The sequence below is a fragment of the Mucor mucedo genome, assembly GCF_025094135.1.
Source record: "Mucor mucedo strain NRRL 3635 chromosome Unknown EV154scaffold_38, whole genome shotgun sequence".
NCBI lineage: Eukaryota > Fungi > Mucoromycota > Mucoromycetes > Mucorales > Mucoraceae > Mucor > Mucor mucedo.
In genome coordinates, this window is record NW_026252322.1 from 217,640 (window position 1) to 234,583 (window position 16,944).

Consider the following 16,944-nt stretch of genomic DNA (forward strand, 5'->3'; position numbering starts at 1 on the left):
AATCCAGAACTGTTTAAAAGGTGTCACGTGAACCTTTTTTTTATAGTGTCACACGCTTAGGACACTATAGCCCTACCAACAGGAAGATATGCGTAAGAACCAGTGCAGCGTGTTTCTGTGGCATCATAAAACGGCTGTATGACAAAATACAATCCAGTTGACTAAAAACAAAATTACAGGTGAAGCAAGTGGCTGACAAGACCTGAATACTGACTCTCAGTAATCTTCATGAGGCTGTAGAGTCAGGTACTGCCACCGATCCACCAACTGTTAGTGAATCTAACGAATAAAAAAATATGGTATATCCTCAACCGTAACAAACCTTTTCTTTTGAAGTCGTTATAAATTTTGGCTATGGGATGTTATTGTATACTTCAATAGTAAGACATCTGCTTATGAATTCTAGCATTGATTATGTGATATACATTACAAGGAAAGCGGCTTTAGATACACAAAGATTTTTTTTTTTTTACCAGTCGCATCATCTATGACATAAGCTGTTATAGAGAATACATTCCACCCCAAAGAATTTAATCTTAATGTTATGTAACTTTTCAGAAGCTCTAATAATTGACTTGTATCAAAATGACAGTATAAATTGATTCAATACATACACATAAAAAGGGATTCTTCAACCTTAAGCTATGATAAAAAGTTGAGATTGTGAAAGCAAAAGGAGACGTAGTATCTCCGGCTTTTTAAAATCACGTTTTATGGAGCAGCGGGTATTACCGTTTTTTTTCAAAAGCATTTTGCATTTACAGAGCTTTCAGCTGCCTGGAAGAATTAAGAACCCCGCAAGTACACAGCTAAAATCTACTCTAACTCCGTTTATGGGTTAATCTTGTAAGCTTGTACTTTTTTTTGTTTTACTTTTTCCTATTTTTAACATTCTTCCTTTAAAGAGTAAAATAAAACAATGAGCAGATTACCAGTTGTAGTCATGGATAACGGTACAGGGTAAGTGTGTTTATTTTAATATTCATGACGCGTGAGAATGATAACTAAATTTTACGAACCCCCAAAATAAAGGTACACTAAACTCGGTTTTAGTGGAAACAATGAGCCATCTTTTGTTTTCCCAACTGCTATTTCAACACGAGAATCGCCTTCAACTTCAGGTAGACCCGGAGTACCTAGCAAACCTTCTTTTCTGAGCAACAATTTAGCTTCCAAGCGAGGTATTGAAGACCTTGATTTTTATATTGGTGATGAAGCACTTGCTCAAGCAAAGACGATGGCTTTAAATTACCCTATTCGTCATGGTCAAATTAATAACTGGGATCATATGGAAAGATTTTGGGAACAGTCCATCTTCAAATACTTGCGTTGTGAGCCTGAAGACCATCATTTCCTCTTGGTAAGTACATTCAAAAGACGAGATGGAAGGGAAAGAAAGTTGTATTGAAACGAAGTCCAATCTCTTTTTAATAGACTGAACCACCAATGAATTCCCCAGAAAACCGTGAAATGACAGCAGAAATTATGTTTGAGTCCTTCAATGTGCAAGGTCTTTACATTGCTGTTCAAGCCGTATTAGCCTTGGCTGCTTCTTGGACCTCCAGTAAAGTCAGTGAGCAAACCTTAACCGGTACTGTAGTTGATTCCGGAGATGGTGTTACTCATGTCATCCCCGTTGTAAGTGGTTGTATGTTTGGGGGCGTTTGACTAAGAAAAAATTATTAAATTTTTGTTTCTTCCTAAATTAGGCTGAAGGTTATGTCATTGCCAGTTCCATCAAGAGTGTACCTATTGCCGGTAGCGATATTACCTCATTTGTTCAAAACTTACTTCGTGAACGTGGCGAGACAAATATCCCTCCCGAGGACTCATTCCGTATTGCTCAAGCCATCAAGGAAGATTACAGTTATGTTTGTCCTGATATTGTCAAGGAGTTCAAGAAATATGAACAAGAACCCCAAAAATATTTCAAGAAATACGATGGTGTTCATTCATTGACCGGCAAGGTAAAAAATATGTAACATAGGATAACTTGTATGAGTTTGCATGACTGATATATAAAGATAATAGGATTATTCTGTTGATATTGGATTCGAACGTTTCCTTGCACCCGAAATCTTTTTCAACCCAGAAATTGCCAGTTCTGATTTCTTGACACCTTTACCCGAGATTGTTGATACAGTAATTCAAACCAGTCCTATCGATGTTCGTAGAGGTTTATATAAAAACATTGTATTATCCGGTGGATCTACCATGTTTAAGGGATTCGATAAGAGACTTCAACGTGATATTAAGCGCACCGTCGATCGTCGTATTCAACTTTCTGAGTCAACAAGTGGTTCTGAAATGAAGGCAACACCTATGGAGGTCAACGTCATCTCTCACAAAAAGCAACGTCACGCTGTTTGGTTTGGTGGAAGTTTATTAGCATCTACTGTAAGTTTATCTCTGATACTCAATCAAAAAAACACATACTCACATCTATAATAGGGCGAATTCTATAATTCTTGTCATACAAAAGCTGAATATGATGAATACGGACCTAGCATATGTCGTCATAACAGAGTCTTTGCAAGTCTCTTGTAAAAACAGAGGAGGGATGGAAAAGTTTATCAGCTATTTTTTTTTTTTTTTTTTTTGAAATTATAATAAAAAAGTAATTCTCCATGACATTGAGCTTGTAGTGGCAATTTTTAAATTACCTATGACGCGTGTGTTACGGGGAATGCTAAATCATCAGAAGAACGGTGTTTAAAAAATCGTTCATTTAAGCACACAAGACTTTCTTTTATTGAATTCGATTACGAAATATGTTGAAAAGATTACAAACAGTTTCAAAAAGTCAGATATTTAACTCTGCAGGAGTATTTCACACAAGAAGTATGTCTTTGCACCTGTACTTTTTAAAAAATGACGTGATGAGACCATCGGCGTTGCTTGCCTCCATCCAATGGCAATGTCCGATAATCACGCCGTTACTCAAAAAAAAAGTGATTTGTATATATATTTTTTTTGGAAGAGGAATGGGGCACACCAAGGCATTAAGGAACTTTTATAACCATCCGAGGACAAATGCAATTAAAGTATACAGCCTTTATCAACGTACGCAGGCTAAACGGGGCGGGGGTCGGCATTGAGTGACAAGTCCAAAAACTTAAAATTGCAAAAGAAAATCATGCTGCATTACACAAACTGTGTCTTACTATTGGGTGATTTGGAGCGTAGACCTTTGATGATAATCTTTTCTCCATGCGCACACAAAATAATGTATCCATGGCAAACTAGTGACTACAGAGCGATGGACTAAAATTACTACCCTCAAGGAGATTTACCATCACACTGTGACTCCACATGCTCTGGGTCTTAATGGGAGGGCGATATATATGTATGTGCATATATATAAAAAGTATAAATAGAGCCTATAGCTGTGTGATCTAGTACCAGGACCAAGCTAAAATTACACAAATAATGTTAGAAAAGGTCCAAGTCGCGCTTTTTATAAGTAGCCATACATTCAAAAGAGGATCGTATCATTCAATCAAGGAAAAACGTCGCGTAATTATTCTATTTTATCAGTATAGAAGAAGAAAATGTCAACAAACAATTGTTTCTTTTTTTGGGTGGGAAATCGATTCCAGTCACGGGGGGAGGTAAAGGTGCTGCTGCTGCCCTCTCATATTGTTTTGTGTAAGCAAATGATGTAACATTTATTACTAAATTGGGATACTGTCGGGCTTTACAATTTTTCAACCCAATTTTGAAAACAAGTGATTGTGATGGGATGAAAAAAAAAAAAAGAAAACACTATCCACCAATGGACATGTAAAACTATCATCACCTACACTATGGTAACGAAAATAAAAAAATAAAAAATTCATCCAAGATATATGCGTTATTTTACCGTGGAAGAGTGGGAGGGATAAATACTTTTTGAAAAAAAATGTACGTCACAAAAAACTATATGTTTAGATGGTAATTCCCATTTTTTTTTTACTCTTTTATTCCATAACCTTTTTTTTTTTCTATTTTTTAAAAAAAGCGTAAACATATGCCCCCTCGTTTTTTAACATATTTATAAGAAACGAGCCAAAGCCAAAAGTAATTAGTAAAGATGAATCAAGAAGACCCTAATGCCGAAACGAGTAAGTGCCCCAAAAAAAAACCTCTTCCCACCTATACAACCACACGCCATATACTAAACGGGAAAGCAGTTCGAGACTGTCGAGCGAGCCAACTTCAGTCTTGTAGACAACGGATAGCATTATTTAAAGGATTACAAGTGGATAATTATGAAGACAGAGGAACAGCACTTGAAAAGATCATTCAAGTTGTCAAATCATATATCCGTAGTTCGCTCTCGCCATCAATTACAACGTCACCTACTTTATCAGATCATTCAGTAACAGATCATATACTTAATAATCAAGATGATGAATATAGTAAACAATTATTTTATTACCTGTTGACTATACTCAGACTTTCCATTACTTGTCCTTACGCTGATGTTCGTCAAACCTTCAAAGATCTATTAATTGGCCTCAAGGTAAGGTATAAAATAGAATAAAAAATACCATCTGATTTACTAAACTAAACTATCCCATAGGAGACAACATCCATTGCAATTCCACAAGCAAAATATAAATCACCATCCCACTTTATTCCTATTTATGATATATTCTCTTTAGAATCAAACACTTCAACTTATCAACAAGCTGCTGTACTCTATCCGCGCTCATCCAACCTATCCTTTTCACCTTGGTCCTATACAAACTCATTAATCGATGAAGAAGAGAAAATACAACTACAAAAAAAGCAACAGGAGGAGGACGATGATTATGAAGAAGAGCCAGATCCGTCCATGCCTACCACTGCAACTACAATTACACCCACGATGAAACCCATCAAACAAAATTCAATATGTTCTTCTATTCATAGTAATGATTTCACAGGCGGAAGGCCCTCCGACGAATATGTACGGCAGATGATGATCAAGACCTTCACAGACGAAGGGAGATTGGCAAACTTATTTCGTGTCTTGTCTTTCTTTCCAACTTTCTTTGAAATATATCATATCACATTTACAAAAATCATCAAAGGGAATATGGGCCCATTGCACCGTACGTGGAAAACGTATATCGGATTGATGGTCGCTGCTGAACAACAATGCCAATACATGTTTTCCGTCATGAAAATTGATTTTCTTTATAACGGTGGTGATCCGAACTGGTTAAGAGGCCTTGATTTTATTCCTCAGAAATTGAGACAGATATCGGTATTAGTATTAAAGCTATCCAGACAGCCTTGGCGATTAAATACGGATGATATCATGAACCTCTTGACAGGTGGTGTGGGGGATGCTTGGACAAGAGGTGAACTTGTTCAGGCTACCTTGATTATCTCCACATTCTTAGGCCTATCTAGTTTTGTCATGGGTTGTGGTATCACACCCGAAATCGATATGACGGGCGGCTTCTATATTCCCACACAAGATTGTATCAATGGTGGAATTGAAAATGAGCTGGACTTACCTTATCTATCTGAAAACAATGCAATGGCATGGCATCAACAAGATGACACCTTTTCTTCAGATCACGGTGTAGGTTTAGGGGTGTCTACCTTGGATCTAGATTTGGATCATACACAGGAAATTATCAATAAACTTAAATCCAAAAAGAATTGCGATGTGAAGGAGCAATTACTGGAGAGCTTGGAAAAGATGAAAATACAAGATGGCAACAAAATGTCCATCAACACAAGCTTTAATACCCCTCGGTCCCTTGAAGAAACCCAAGAAGAGCCAACAGTTACTGCTACTGAAGTCAATAAGATCTATGATGATTTAAAATGCTTTGTTGATCCGATTTTGAGTGAAGCTATAGTACACGAAGAATTTGATCAAGAAAATGAGGAATATATGGAATTCATGTTGGGGGAATATTGCTGGGAGGATCATGGATGTGATCTAGCCAACCATTTCTTGCCTGGAATTGGGGATGATTTAGTACAAGAGTTTACCGAAGCAATCAGTATCACTGACTGGAGGTAAAAAATATTTGATTATAAAACATTAAGAAATAACATATTAAACAAGTATCTGAATTAGTATCTTTCACCCTGTGGTTGAAGATGTAGTGGATACTTCACCATTACGATACGCAATTTGGTATCATACACAAAAGATTATGGGCGTTACCAAGGAAGACTATACGTACTCTGATATACCCACCTTTTTAAATGACCGTACTACGAAATATATCCATAGTCTTTGTATGTCTCCGCACAAGATTCAAAAGAATGATTGGTGTAACATTGGTATTTCTCTCAGGCCAGAAGAGAAATGCCATGTCAACTTATTGGTTGCTTCTGCCAGAAAACAAGCGGTTTTATGTTATGGTCTATGCTTAATATCCGAAGTATAAATAAAATACCACTCTTTTTTTTTTTTTTTTTTTTTTTTTGGGGGGGGGGGGAGAGGAAGAGGAAAATGAATATATTTGTCTTTGGGGCTATGAGAGCTTAGTGAATAGAAATGAATTTTAAACGGTAGAACGACAAATATAGGTTGGTACGTTACACTCTTAAATTTTGATGATCTACAAAACAATAAATACTATTGCCCCCCTGAGTAGCGAATTTGTGGAATATGTGCTGCAACGCTGCATACGGCCGTGAACATTCTCGTTAGTAAAAAAATAAAAAAAATAAAAAATAAATTAACAGACTTTGCTGCAGCGAAAAAATTCTCGTTATTGCTCTTCTTTAACGTTAATTCATATCATATAAAACACAATGGGTGTGAAGCCGCAAAACTCAGCAGACATGTATGCTGTACTGCAATTTTTTATTGTTTTGCAGCCGACGAAACCGAGGCCCTCGCCTCCTTGTACCCATGGCAGTGTGTTGTCTATTTAACGCACACGTATAAATACACGCTTGACTTTATAGTCTTTAAATTCTCTTAGAATACCATAGCTCTGCTTTTATAAAATTTTCTCGCGTGTTTTATAATTTCGCTCGAGGAAACTACTTTAGAGGGGTCGATAGAGTCTGTTCCGCAATATATTAAGGTCTCATGATGTTGAATTTTCGTGCAACCAATCTTTTTTTTTTAGGTCCTTTCAACTCGGGCAGAAGACAATTATAAAACCCGCTAATTGGGTGCACTGTGTTTTATCGGAGTTGATTGTATTTAGAAAAGACTTTTTTATAAATAGATTGAATACCTTTCAATTTATATTTGTGTAATCTATTTTATTCCTCTCTCCCTTAAAAAAAAAGATTCTTGTTTCTTTTTCTTCTTTTCTCTTTTTATTTCCCCAATACATATTTTAAAAGATGAAGTTGTCTCTCCTTTTGGCTTGTCTTTTTGCAATCGTTGCAGTCACTTTTGTTGAAGCCAGTCTTCAAGATGAAATCGATGCTGCCTTAAAGAAATTCTGTGGCGGTATTGCCCTCACTGGACCTACCAAGGGTCAAACATTTACCAACCCTAAAAAGATCAAGGTTACTGTCAGTAAATTATCGTTTCTCTATTTCCTGTTAGACAATTTCATTTTATTCCTTTTATTCTAACAAATTTCTATTGTGTAGCAAGAAAGAAGAATGCTCAAGCCAAGGTCATCAATGGTGTCGATGTAAATACCTTTTAAAAAATAGCATATATACATTATACTCAACGTCATTTTTTTTAGGCTTATTCTATTGATAGCAAGGGTAAGGCCAAATATCTTACCACTGTCTGGAAGGGTAACTACAACTTGAACACCAAGGCTACTTTAACGTATGTTTATATGACCATAGCAACCAAAGAAAGTGTACATTCACTAAACATTTTATAAAAATTATCTAGTGTTGATATTTCCAAGGTAAAGGGACTCAAGTTCCCTGGACAATTTGAATTCCGGTAAATTAAAAATGTAATATTACTACCATAAAACCAGACAATACTAACCCCAATTTAGTGTTTGGGTCCACAACAAGGCCGGTCCCGATTGTACTTTAATGTCCAAGGTTTTCAAGGTTAAATCCTCTTCTCACTCTAATGCCGTCGAAGATTCTGAATACAAGGCTTTAAGTCAAGATATCGACCGTGGTTGTTTCGGTGTTGAGCTTACCGCTCCTGTCCTCGGTGCTGAAGTCAATGCCGACGAAGCTTTCACTGTTGAAATTAGTAAGTTGCATGTTTATTTTTAAATTTATGTGCCTTATTAAAAAAAACCCATTTATTAATAGAACGTGATACTGCCGCTCATACCGAGGCTTTAACCAACTTGGAACTTTACTCTGTCAACTTGGATTCTCGTGAATCTACCAAGGTTCAAGATAGCTGGACTGGTAGTGAATCTATCAGCAACATGATGAACTTCAAGGATACCGTCCCTGCTTCTGCAAAGGCTGACAACGTTGCCTTCTACTACAAGTTGACTGCCAACACTCAACATGAGGAGACTTGTGAATTCTTTTCTCATCCCTTCTATGTTAACTTTTAAATAACTTCAATATATATCATCCATCTTTTGTAATAAACCCACAGTTGCAAAAGCAGTAGACAAAAAAAAAATAAAGTCATTATTGTATATTATTTATTATGATTTGTTTTTCTCTTCTAATTTACTGCTATTTACTCTGGTCATACTAGTCCCAAATTAATTGACCGAATTCATTTATGCTGGCAACAGATTGAGGGGTTTTTGATCTCTGACCGTTCTTACCCCAAGGTGTATTCTTGCCTTTTCCAGAAGAATAGAATTCTTGAATCTTGACCTTTTCTAATTCCTTCTTGTGCTTCTTGAGTCTTTCTTCCTGTAATTTATCAGCTGCAAGTTTTGCTTCCTTCTTTTTTTGCGTACGTGCAAGATTTTCGCGTTGTTTCTTATCAAGGTGGGAGTTCAAAACTGCTGTAGTCATATTTATCTCGGCATTCACGTCGATTTTAGAACTAGAGCCGGATGAAGCACTAGCAGGGCGACGAGCTAATATATATTATGAGTTATTTTTTTCCCTTTCTCCTCTGTCACATTAGAAACTTACTCTTGACTTGACTCCATCCCTCTTCATAGGGCACAGACTCCCATTCATCCTCAATTTCTTCAGGACGAATACGTAACACACGCGCATAATTGGCAGTAGGATCCATATGTTCATCAATTTCTTTCGTGGGCGTGACAATCTCTTCTTTTGCTACAGGCTTCTCTTCTTCCTTTTTAATCAAAGCTTCTTTCTCCTGTTTGGGTTCAACCTGCTTAACATGTTCCATCTTGGGTTCAGTCTGTTTGACCTGCTCCTTCTTTTTCTGTTGCTTCTTTGTAGCTTGTTTTTTCACCACAGGCTCAGCCTTTGGTTGCTCGGTGGCCTTGGGTTGTTCGGCAACCTTTGGTTTTTCAACAGCAGTTGCAGCAGCATTAGCAGCAGCGTTCTTCTTCTTATTTTTCTTTTTTGGCTCCACGACCGACTTTTCAACTTTGTCCTCGGTAGCCTTTGACTTCTTCTTTTTGTTCTTCTTTGTTGGTGTCTCAACTGACTTTTCGACCTGTCTTTTGGTGTTTTCTTCAGGTCCTTTATCGGGTCCTCCTGTCAAATATACCATGTACAGAGGGAACAAGAACACGAGTACCCAACCAATTATTCTCCACATGCTTTGGTAATATTAGATGATGATGATGAGAAAAATGAGAAAAATAGAATTTTTAAAAAAAATACAAAAGCATTGAAACGGATATTAAAAAGTGACGTGTAACAATTTGTATGGCGTCCATTGATTACAGTATTAGCACTTTAAATTCAGACAACCCAAAAATGTTTTCAGATGAACAAAAATATATTTCAGACAGCAGTAAAAAAAAAATTCAGACAGACGTAAATATATATATATATTCAGATAGAATAAGAGAAATACTCAATCGATCTAAATATCTACCTTCGCTATGACAAAATTGAATATGAGAAAATTACTTATAATTATACGTTAACGGGATTTTTTTCTGTTTATTCTATTTTACGATCATGCACGAGTAAGAATCTCGAACCTGAGGGCTGAAAACAAAGATAGTCTGTTTTCTACAAGCTTTAAACATACTGTCACATTATAAATATTATGAGGCATCAATGCTAGATAATGTTTAAATGCCCAGTCTTTCCAAAAAAACATGTTGCCTACTATTTACAAACACTTTGACCCAATTTTTGGTCAAAACAATTATAATTCTCTTATACAAGTATCTTAGGAAGATATTTATGGAACATATAAATGTTCAATAGGAACATCTCTACTCCTTTCATTACAGTCAACATTATTTGATTGCGCCAATAAAAAAATTGCAGGACACAAACAAAGGTGATGTAGGTCAGCATCGCAATTTAAAAAATTTATCAGGTTTAAGCTTTGTGGCACGTTGTTTTGAACTTGATTGAAAAAAAGTTGTCTTGAACTCATTTTACTTCTTTTTCAATTAACTAATGCCGCGTACACCTATTTACCCCGAGGTGGAGAAGTTCATTATCCTCAAGAAACGTGCAAAGCTGGAAAAGGTAAAATCTGATAGTGCGAAGAAAAGCTCAACCACTCAAACCCCCAAGAGAACATGTAAGAGAAAAGAAACATTTTATGCATTTCCAATGTATTACAAGCTAATTTTTGTATATAAAGCTATCAAGAGAAAATACTCTCCTAATATAATAATTGCAAAAAGGAGTACAAAGATAAGTCGCCAAGCTAGCACTTCAGCAGCATGATCCTCCAGTAGTAAATGTAGCCCATGCCAAGAGGAGGGTCACAATTCTGCGCGAAGTCGTCAATGCAAAAACTATAATCTAAATATATCAGAACTTTTACAAATCAAACTTGGACCAAACTATCAAAGATATACTCTGTCTGTTCCATTTGATACTTTCTGCAATAATACTCAAAACAAAACCAGCTCATTAAAAAAGATCAAAGACATATCAAGTTTTATCCGTGAAGTCTTATTCAAAGCCCAACTATTTGTTAACTTTTTTATTCTGCAACACCCAACCAAGTTGACAAATGACTTCTTTGAACAAAATTTTTGGTATACTATTACAAGGGTCATTAGGGGTAGCTCAAATGAAGTAAGGCCAATTCTACAGGCGTACAAAGACAAGAAAAAGGAACGACCTGCAGGTCAGAATTTAGATGTGGCTCAACTTACAAGCTCTTTTGCTGAGCTATCCGCCACTATGAATGGTAACTTGTTTGTTCCGGAAAATGGATTGAAAAATTATGGACAATCTCTATCAACTGCATGCGAGACTGTCGCAACAACGTACAATAATTATTATATTAAAAACTTTGAAAATATCTATGTAATTACTTTATCTATGCATTAAAGATAAAATATGCGGTAAGTACGAGATATATAAAAAAATAACGCCTCAATATATATGCAGTTTCTCAATTTATTTTACTAAATTTAAATAAACTAGAATGAGAAAGTCGGCTGTATCAAGAAATTAGTGTATAATCATGTATATGATCAAGTATTTACACATCCCCAGCTTTCTTCTATACCTGCTGATATTCTCGCCTTTTTTGATCCGGATGTGGGTAATAATCTCACAAGTTTTCTAAATCCTTTGATTTTAGAGGTGAAAAATCGCATTTCTACGCTTCCGCTATCTAAAGAAAGCTTGAACAATGAACCCTTCAAGATTTTACCGGCTTTACGGTATATCCTTGAAAAATACGATGGTATATACAACGCCCAAGCTACTCAAAATGACAAAATTGATTCGATGAAGTCTCCACTCCCAAGACGTTTTAGTCTATTTCCAAACCCTTCATTACACTGGCGGTTCATAAAGATTGATTCCCAGAACCTAAGTGGAATTTTTCCAGATGCTAAGCAGAATAAGCAATCTAATGAATCCTCTTTCGATCATAAACAAAGATGCTTCAATCAAATGTTTGACTTTAAGAGGCTGGGTATTCAGAAGTATGCCCTACTATTACATATATCTATGAATCGAACTAGCAACTAATATATAAATATAGCTATGAAAATCTTCAAGCATTGCCTGAGCAAAAAGAAAAAATGTTTCTCAACGGATTATATACTGATGGCTACACTTGCAGAGTTCTTTTTGCTAGAAAAGTTCTTCCATCCTCACCAGAAGAGAACATCCGTCTAGAGTTACATGATCTTTCAAGCGAAGAGATCAACAAGCACTTTCGTCCGTGTACTGTAGATCCAGGAAGACGGGACCCGTTTGTCTCTAATCACGGTGGTAGTGACATACGCCGATTGTCCTCATCTGAGTATTACAATATGGGTGGAAATGTAACACGAATGAAAGAGCAACAGAAGCACAAACATAGACTGGGTATTGAAAAAATTGAAACAGACATTCCTTCACCTAAAACTGCGTCTGTGGAGCAATTTGTTTTGTATATAACTTATATGTCGCAGCATATGAATACTTTATTTGATTTCTACGACTTTGAAACTGCCAAAGTTAAGTGGTTGAACTACCTAAGTTCCCAAAAAGTCATTCAAGAAAGTGTTAATATTTTGATAAATGGGGGGAAAAAGTATAATAAAGACAAGAGAAAAAAAACAAGGAAGAACAGAAAAAGAAGAAAAAAAAATCGCAGACCTCGTACTAATCCTAAAGAAAGAATACTCATCACTACGCCTAAATCAAAAAGGTACATATGCACTTTTCTTTTGTCATCATAAATTCAGTAAACTCTAACTATTATATTTGTAACTTGCAGCAAAAAAAATAAAGCATGTTTTGAAGTGGGAAACAACAACAAGATGCCTCTGGTTATCTTTGGTGACGGACTGAAAAACAAAGATCATGTCAAGTTTAAAGGTCTGCGACATGGAATATCTAACAAGATATATAGTCAGTTAAAAATAAGAGAAAGGATTGGAGAACTATTGCTTGTAGATATCAATGAGTTTAAGACATCGAAGGTTAGTAGGAAAAACGACACATAATTTACGTATTGTGCTTTCAGCTGAAATCGATTTTCCATAGATCTGCAACTGCTGTCTCCAACCCAATTTAGAAAATCTCAAAGTTAGTCAAGATGACCATACAAAAAAGATTCATCAAGTATTGAAGTGCATAACTTGCAATATTTATTGGAATCGAGATGTGATGGCAAGCAAGAACATGTTCACCATTGCCCATTCTATTTGGAATGGTAATGACCGCCCCACTGTCTTCAAACGACAAACCGCCACCTCCAATGTGGTTGCCTCAGCTTACTCCGGTGAGTCGACGGCTTAAAGATTTTACAGGTAAACCTTAGAGTAACTTAACAAATTATCCGAAAACTAAATTTCATTTGTCTGATTATTTATTTATTTTGTCCAAAAAAGGTAAGTCAATGTCTGAAAGTAAATTTTGATTCGTCTGAAAAAAAATTAACATTTTCTGAATTAAAAGTGTGAAAACTGTAAGTTCTGTCTTTTTAACACCCGTGTCATTTCATAACTTTGTGCTTACGTAAGCTTGTCTTGAAATATGTCCGTAAGTATAATCGGTCTGTGGTAGAGAAACAAGCACGTAAACATGGTATAAGAAGCATTTCATAAAAAAGTACGTAAACATAACATTTGAAGCGTTTTATGAAAAAGCATGCCTTTTCCTGTATTGACGAATGTACAGACATTAATGTTATATTGAAACCAAGAGATCAACTACAATAAAATAGACGGAAAATTTGGTTAGGTAAACCAAGGGCTCTAGAAATGAGGGTACAATGCTTTATTTTAGAGAATGTAAAGAGTGGGGGATATGATTTGAGATGCAAAAGTATACATGTATATACAAGTGGGATGGAGGAGAAGAGTAATAGATGCTGGTAATTGGAATGTGCAATAATTAAGAATGTGTGCGGTGTGTCTTTAAACTACATCAACATCTGTTGACTCGTCGATGTTTTTAATGGTAGATTTTGTTTGACCTAATAACACCGCTAGACGATCTCTTGAAAGTACAAATGGAGTCCAAGTCAACTTGTCAGGATCTACACGCGAATAGTTCTTTTTTTCAATATTACTGAGATGCGCTTTGATAGTTTTAACGTCCAAAATCAATGAGTATTGTGCGGTCACTTTATCGTATTTGATCATGTTGTTTGTTTGTAATGTGGAGATAATGTCGTCTGGAGTCAAACTTGTCCTATTGCTTAATTCTACAATCCGTTTAGCTTAAAGACACTACCTCTCTTTTCTTTCAATAGTACACCTTACCTTCTATACTAATAGGACTTTCTTGATTCTCTAGTTCACGGTATAAGACATTTTTCCAATAGCTTCGATAACTAAGTAAACCCAGATCTGATAATGGTCTTTCGGGTGAGCCAGTTTTGCTTTCCTTTTTGGACAATAAATAACTGAAATCTATTAAGAATTGGCCATAGCCCTTTCTTTGATATATCGGCATTGTCAAAATACATGATACGTTGTAATTCATAGCAGAACGTTTTTCCTGTATAGAAAAGGTTAGTATTGTAAAATGACAAAAATGTCTGTGTACACTACCTTTGAAAAATATCCTACAAAGTGACATCCACGATCATCTACTTCAGTCATAATATAGAATAAAAATGGTTCCACGTCGTAATAAAGAGTTTTGTGGTCCAGAAACATTTTTGCCAATAAACATAAATTTTGACAGTAAATTTTGTTTTTTCTGCCATCGACTTCGAATATTGAAATGTTACCATCTCTGTAGATTTCATCACCAGGAGGATACTGTGCTTTACATTTAAGTTGATGTCGATCTGATATATACTGGCTTTTCATGTATTTCATACAGAACTCACATATGTAGAGAGTTGGATTTTGGCTGTATTCTTCGGGATATGGCGCAACATACCAGGTGTCGATCAAATAATGATTAAATGCAATTTGTGTAATTTTTGGGATTTCAGTGATAGATGCAGGTGTCAATGGCGCTGATTTGCTCTTTGCCTTTTCAAATTTGATTTTGTCCGACTCATTTGGTGTGCCGCGTTTTGTGTCAGCTTCGGATTTTGATAATTTATTACCGAAAGTCTTAAAAAATTCCTCTTCGTCCTCTCCATCAGATAAAGAGCCTTTTGGTCTCCCTCTTTTACGTTTAATCAGAATAGGATCAGTGACTGTCATGCGTATTTTTTTTATGGTGGGTGACTGATCCTTATTTTCATCCTGTGCGGTATGGTTATTCGATTTTCGTTTGCTACTTGTTGATGTTGATGTTTTTGTTGATGTTGTCGATGATGATGTTGTTAATTTTGTTGTTGTTGCTGCTGCTGCTGGTACCGATGATGATTTATGCTGTCTAGTCATTTTGGCGCTTTCAATGAACTTTGCGGTATGGGTTGGGGATCTTCTAAGGCTGTAATTGTTTGTCGTGTCGACTAATGATATTAATTTAGGTGAAGGTAAAGAAGAAGGCGGTGAGGGCATACTGGAGCAAAGGTTGCAATACCAATTATCTAAAACATTTGAGGAGGTTTCAGTAAGATCAAAAAGAAACCTGTCAAATAACGTATTACCTTCGGGTACTTTTTTCAAAGGTGGATCAATGCAAAATGTATGAAATCCTCTGTCGCAGTGATTACAAAACACAATTTTGTCCTATTCAAAAATAATAATAATATAGGAAAATTAGTAAAAGGGAAGGAGAAAAAATAAAATTTGTCATACCTCGTCATTCTTTGATTGACAAACAAGGCAACTTTTACAGTCGTTACATTGCCAATCATATGTCTGCACGATTTCTGCTGAAGTTTTTTCAAATCCTGAACATAAAGTATGGGCTATATTAAGGAAAGAAAAAGGATGAATATGATGTCTACTTGTAAGTGCTATTGTATTTTTCCTACCGACCGTTTCGATGACAATCAAAGCACTTTAACAGTTCATGTTTTCTTCCTTCAGTATCAAAGTCATAGACCCCATCACAATAAAAACACATGCCTAAAGTATACTATTGCATCGTATAACTAGTTAATATAAATCAACTTAAATCTAGACATTTTCATAAATCATTCTTACGTCAACTTGAGGACGCTGGCGTTTGCTCATTGTTGTCTTCAGATCATTTGTCGCCATCGATCAGACCTAACCTTTGTGGTATTTGTAGAAAAGAGAGAAGGGTATACCACCCCTCCCTTTTCCCAATGGATTAAAAAACGGGAAGTCACACCAATCATCTCCGGTGTAACATATGGCGAACCATGGCTTATATCTTGACAAATGAACTCACTGAAAAATTTAACTTTATTTATAAATATATCTTTTTTTAAAACAGCTAATCCTAGTAAAATCTAGTTGGTTTTATCTTGTGTCTCTTGAGGTTCACCATATTTGTACATTAAACCGATTCTTTACAAACTAGTCTATTTCCTGCCTTGGCTGTAATTCACGGGGTAAGAATAGCCAACCACCGACCATCGATAGAGTCTCATCAGGTTTAATCCGGCCGAAAAAGAAAGAGTCATGAAGCAACGACTTCCCCCACAATAATGTGGAGGAGCATTGTTTATCTTCTCATGTCAGCCACCCGCTATATATCACCAAAGTTGTACACAAACACCTTGCCAAACAGCCCTCCCGCCTGGCTGTAACGTATACATGGCGGATCATCATTAGAATTTCCTACCACTTAAACGTATTTCTTGCAGCAGGACCCTTGAGCGCCGATAAAGTTTTATCAGGCTTGATCCCACTGAAAAAGAAGAGAACATGGAATTGTTAATGTGGAGAAGCATTGTTTAGTTTTTTATAGTTGTAATTAAGAACAATAATAGTAAGAAAAAGATTAAAATTGGTGCCTTTTTATATTTCATTGGCGATAACAATCACCCAAATATTCGTACCTGCGTATGTAAAGTTGTCACTGATACGCCATGCTTTTAAATATGGTGGGGTCGATTATAGTATCATTGTGGTTCTTTGTGTCTCATAAAATCATAAAATAAAGAAATAATATACAACATAAAAATAGACATAAAGTCAT

At 35.9% G+C, this 16,944-nt stretch overlaps 6 protein-coding genes across 6 annotated transcripts; 4 read left to right on the top strand and 2 right to left on the bottom strand.

Moving 5' to 3' along the window:
* The first annotated feature begins 850 nt into the window (after nt 1-850).
* On the top strand, nt 851-2,701 carry EV154DRAFT_506512 (actin family). The gene is made up of 6 exons (XM_051601289.1): nt 851-960; nt 1,033-1,360; nt 1,435-1,638; nt 1,710-1,967; nt 2,032-2,397; nt 2,452-2,701. The coding sequence occupies exons 1-6, from the start codon at nt 920-922 to the stop codon at nt 2,545-2,547; spliced, it is 1,293 nt and encodes a 430-aa protein (XP_051458387.1). The 5' UTR covers nt 851-919; the 3' UTR covers nt 2,548-2,701.
* A 1,271-nt stretch (nt 2,702-3,972) lies between these two features.
* On the top strand, nt 3,973-6,405 carry EV154DRAFT_506517 (PA26 p53-induced protein-domain-containing protein). The gene is made up of 4 exons (XM_051601290.1): nt 3,973-4,103; nt 4,173-4,504; nt 4,565-6,003; nt 6,065-6,405. Exons 1-4 carry the CDS (start codon nt 4,073-4,075, stop codon nt 6,378-6,380), a joined length of 2,118 nt encoding a protein of 705 aa, XP_051458388.1. The 5' UTR covers nt 3,973-4,072; the 3' UTR covers nt 6,381-6,405.
* Nucleotides 6,406-7,161: 756 nt separating this feature from the next.
* EV154DRAFT_551122 (uncharacterized protein) lies at nt 7,162-8,541 on the top strand. The gene is made up of 6 exons (XM_051604961.1): nt 7,162-7,474; nt 7,552-7,595; nt 7,653-7,741; nt 7,811-7,864; nt 7,923-8,131; nt 8,194-8,541. Exons 1-6 carry the CDS (start codon nt 7,297-7,299, stop codon nt 8,448-8,450), a joined length of 831 nt encoding a protein of 276 aa, XP_051458389.1. The 5' UTR covers nt 7,162-7,296; the 3' UTR covers nt 8,451-8,541.
* On the bottom strand, nt 8,456-9,668 carry EV154DRAFT_506521 (uncharacterized protein). The gene is made up of 2 exons (XM_051601291.1): nt 8,992-9,668; nt 8,456-8,933 (listed from the first exon to the last, which is right to left on the bottom strand). Exons 1-2 carry the CDS (start codon nt 9,215-9,217, stop codon nt 8,596-8,598), a joined length of 564 nt encoding a protein of 187 aa, XP_051458390.1. The 5' UTR covers nt 9,218-9,668; the 3' UTR covers nt 8,456-8,595.
* A 748-nt stretch (nt 9,669-10,416) lies between these two features.
* Nucleotides 10,417-12,656, top strand: EV154DRAFT_419529 (uncharacterized protein; the record flags this gene model as incomplete). The annotated part of the gene is made up of 4 exons (XM_051595901.1): nt 10,417-10,543; nt 11,078-11,283; nt 11,410-11,912; nt 12,128-12,656. The coding sequence occupies 4 exons, from the start codon at nt 10,417-10,419 to the stop codon at nt 12,654-12,656; spliced, it is 1,365 nt and encodes a 454-aa protein (XP_051458391.1).
* Nucleotides 12,657-13,838: 1,182 nt separating this feature from the next.
* On the bottom strand, nt 13,839-15,086 carry EV154DRAFT_419484 (acyl-CoA N-acyltransferase; the record flags this gene model as incomplete). Its single annotated transcript, XM_051595898.1, has 3 exons — nt 13,839-14,143; nt 14,187-14,424; nt 14,478-15,086. The coding sequence occupies 3 exons, from the start codon at nt 15,084-15,086 to the stop codon at nt 13,839-13,841; spliced, it is 1,152 nt and encodes a 383-aa protein (XP_051458392.1).
* Between the last annotated feature and the right edge of the window lie 1,858 nt (nt 15,087-16,944).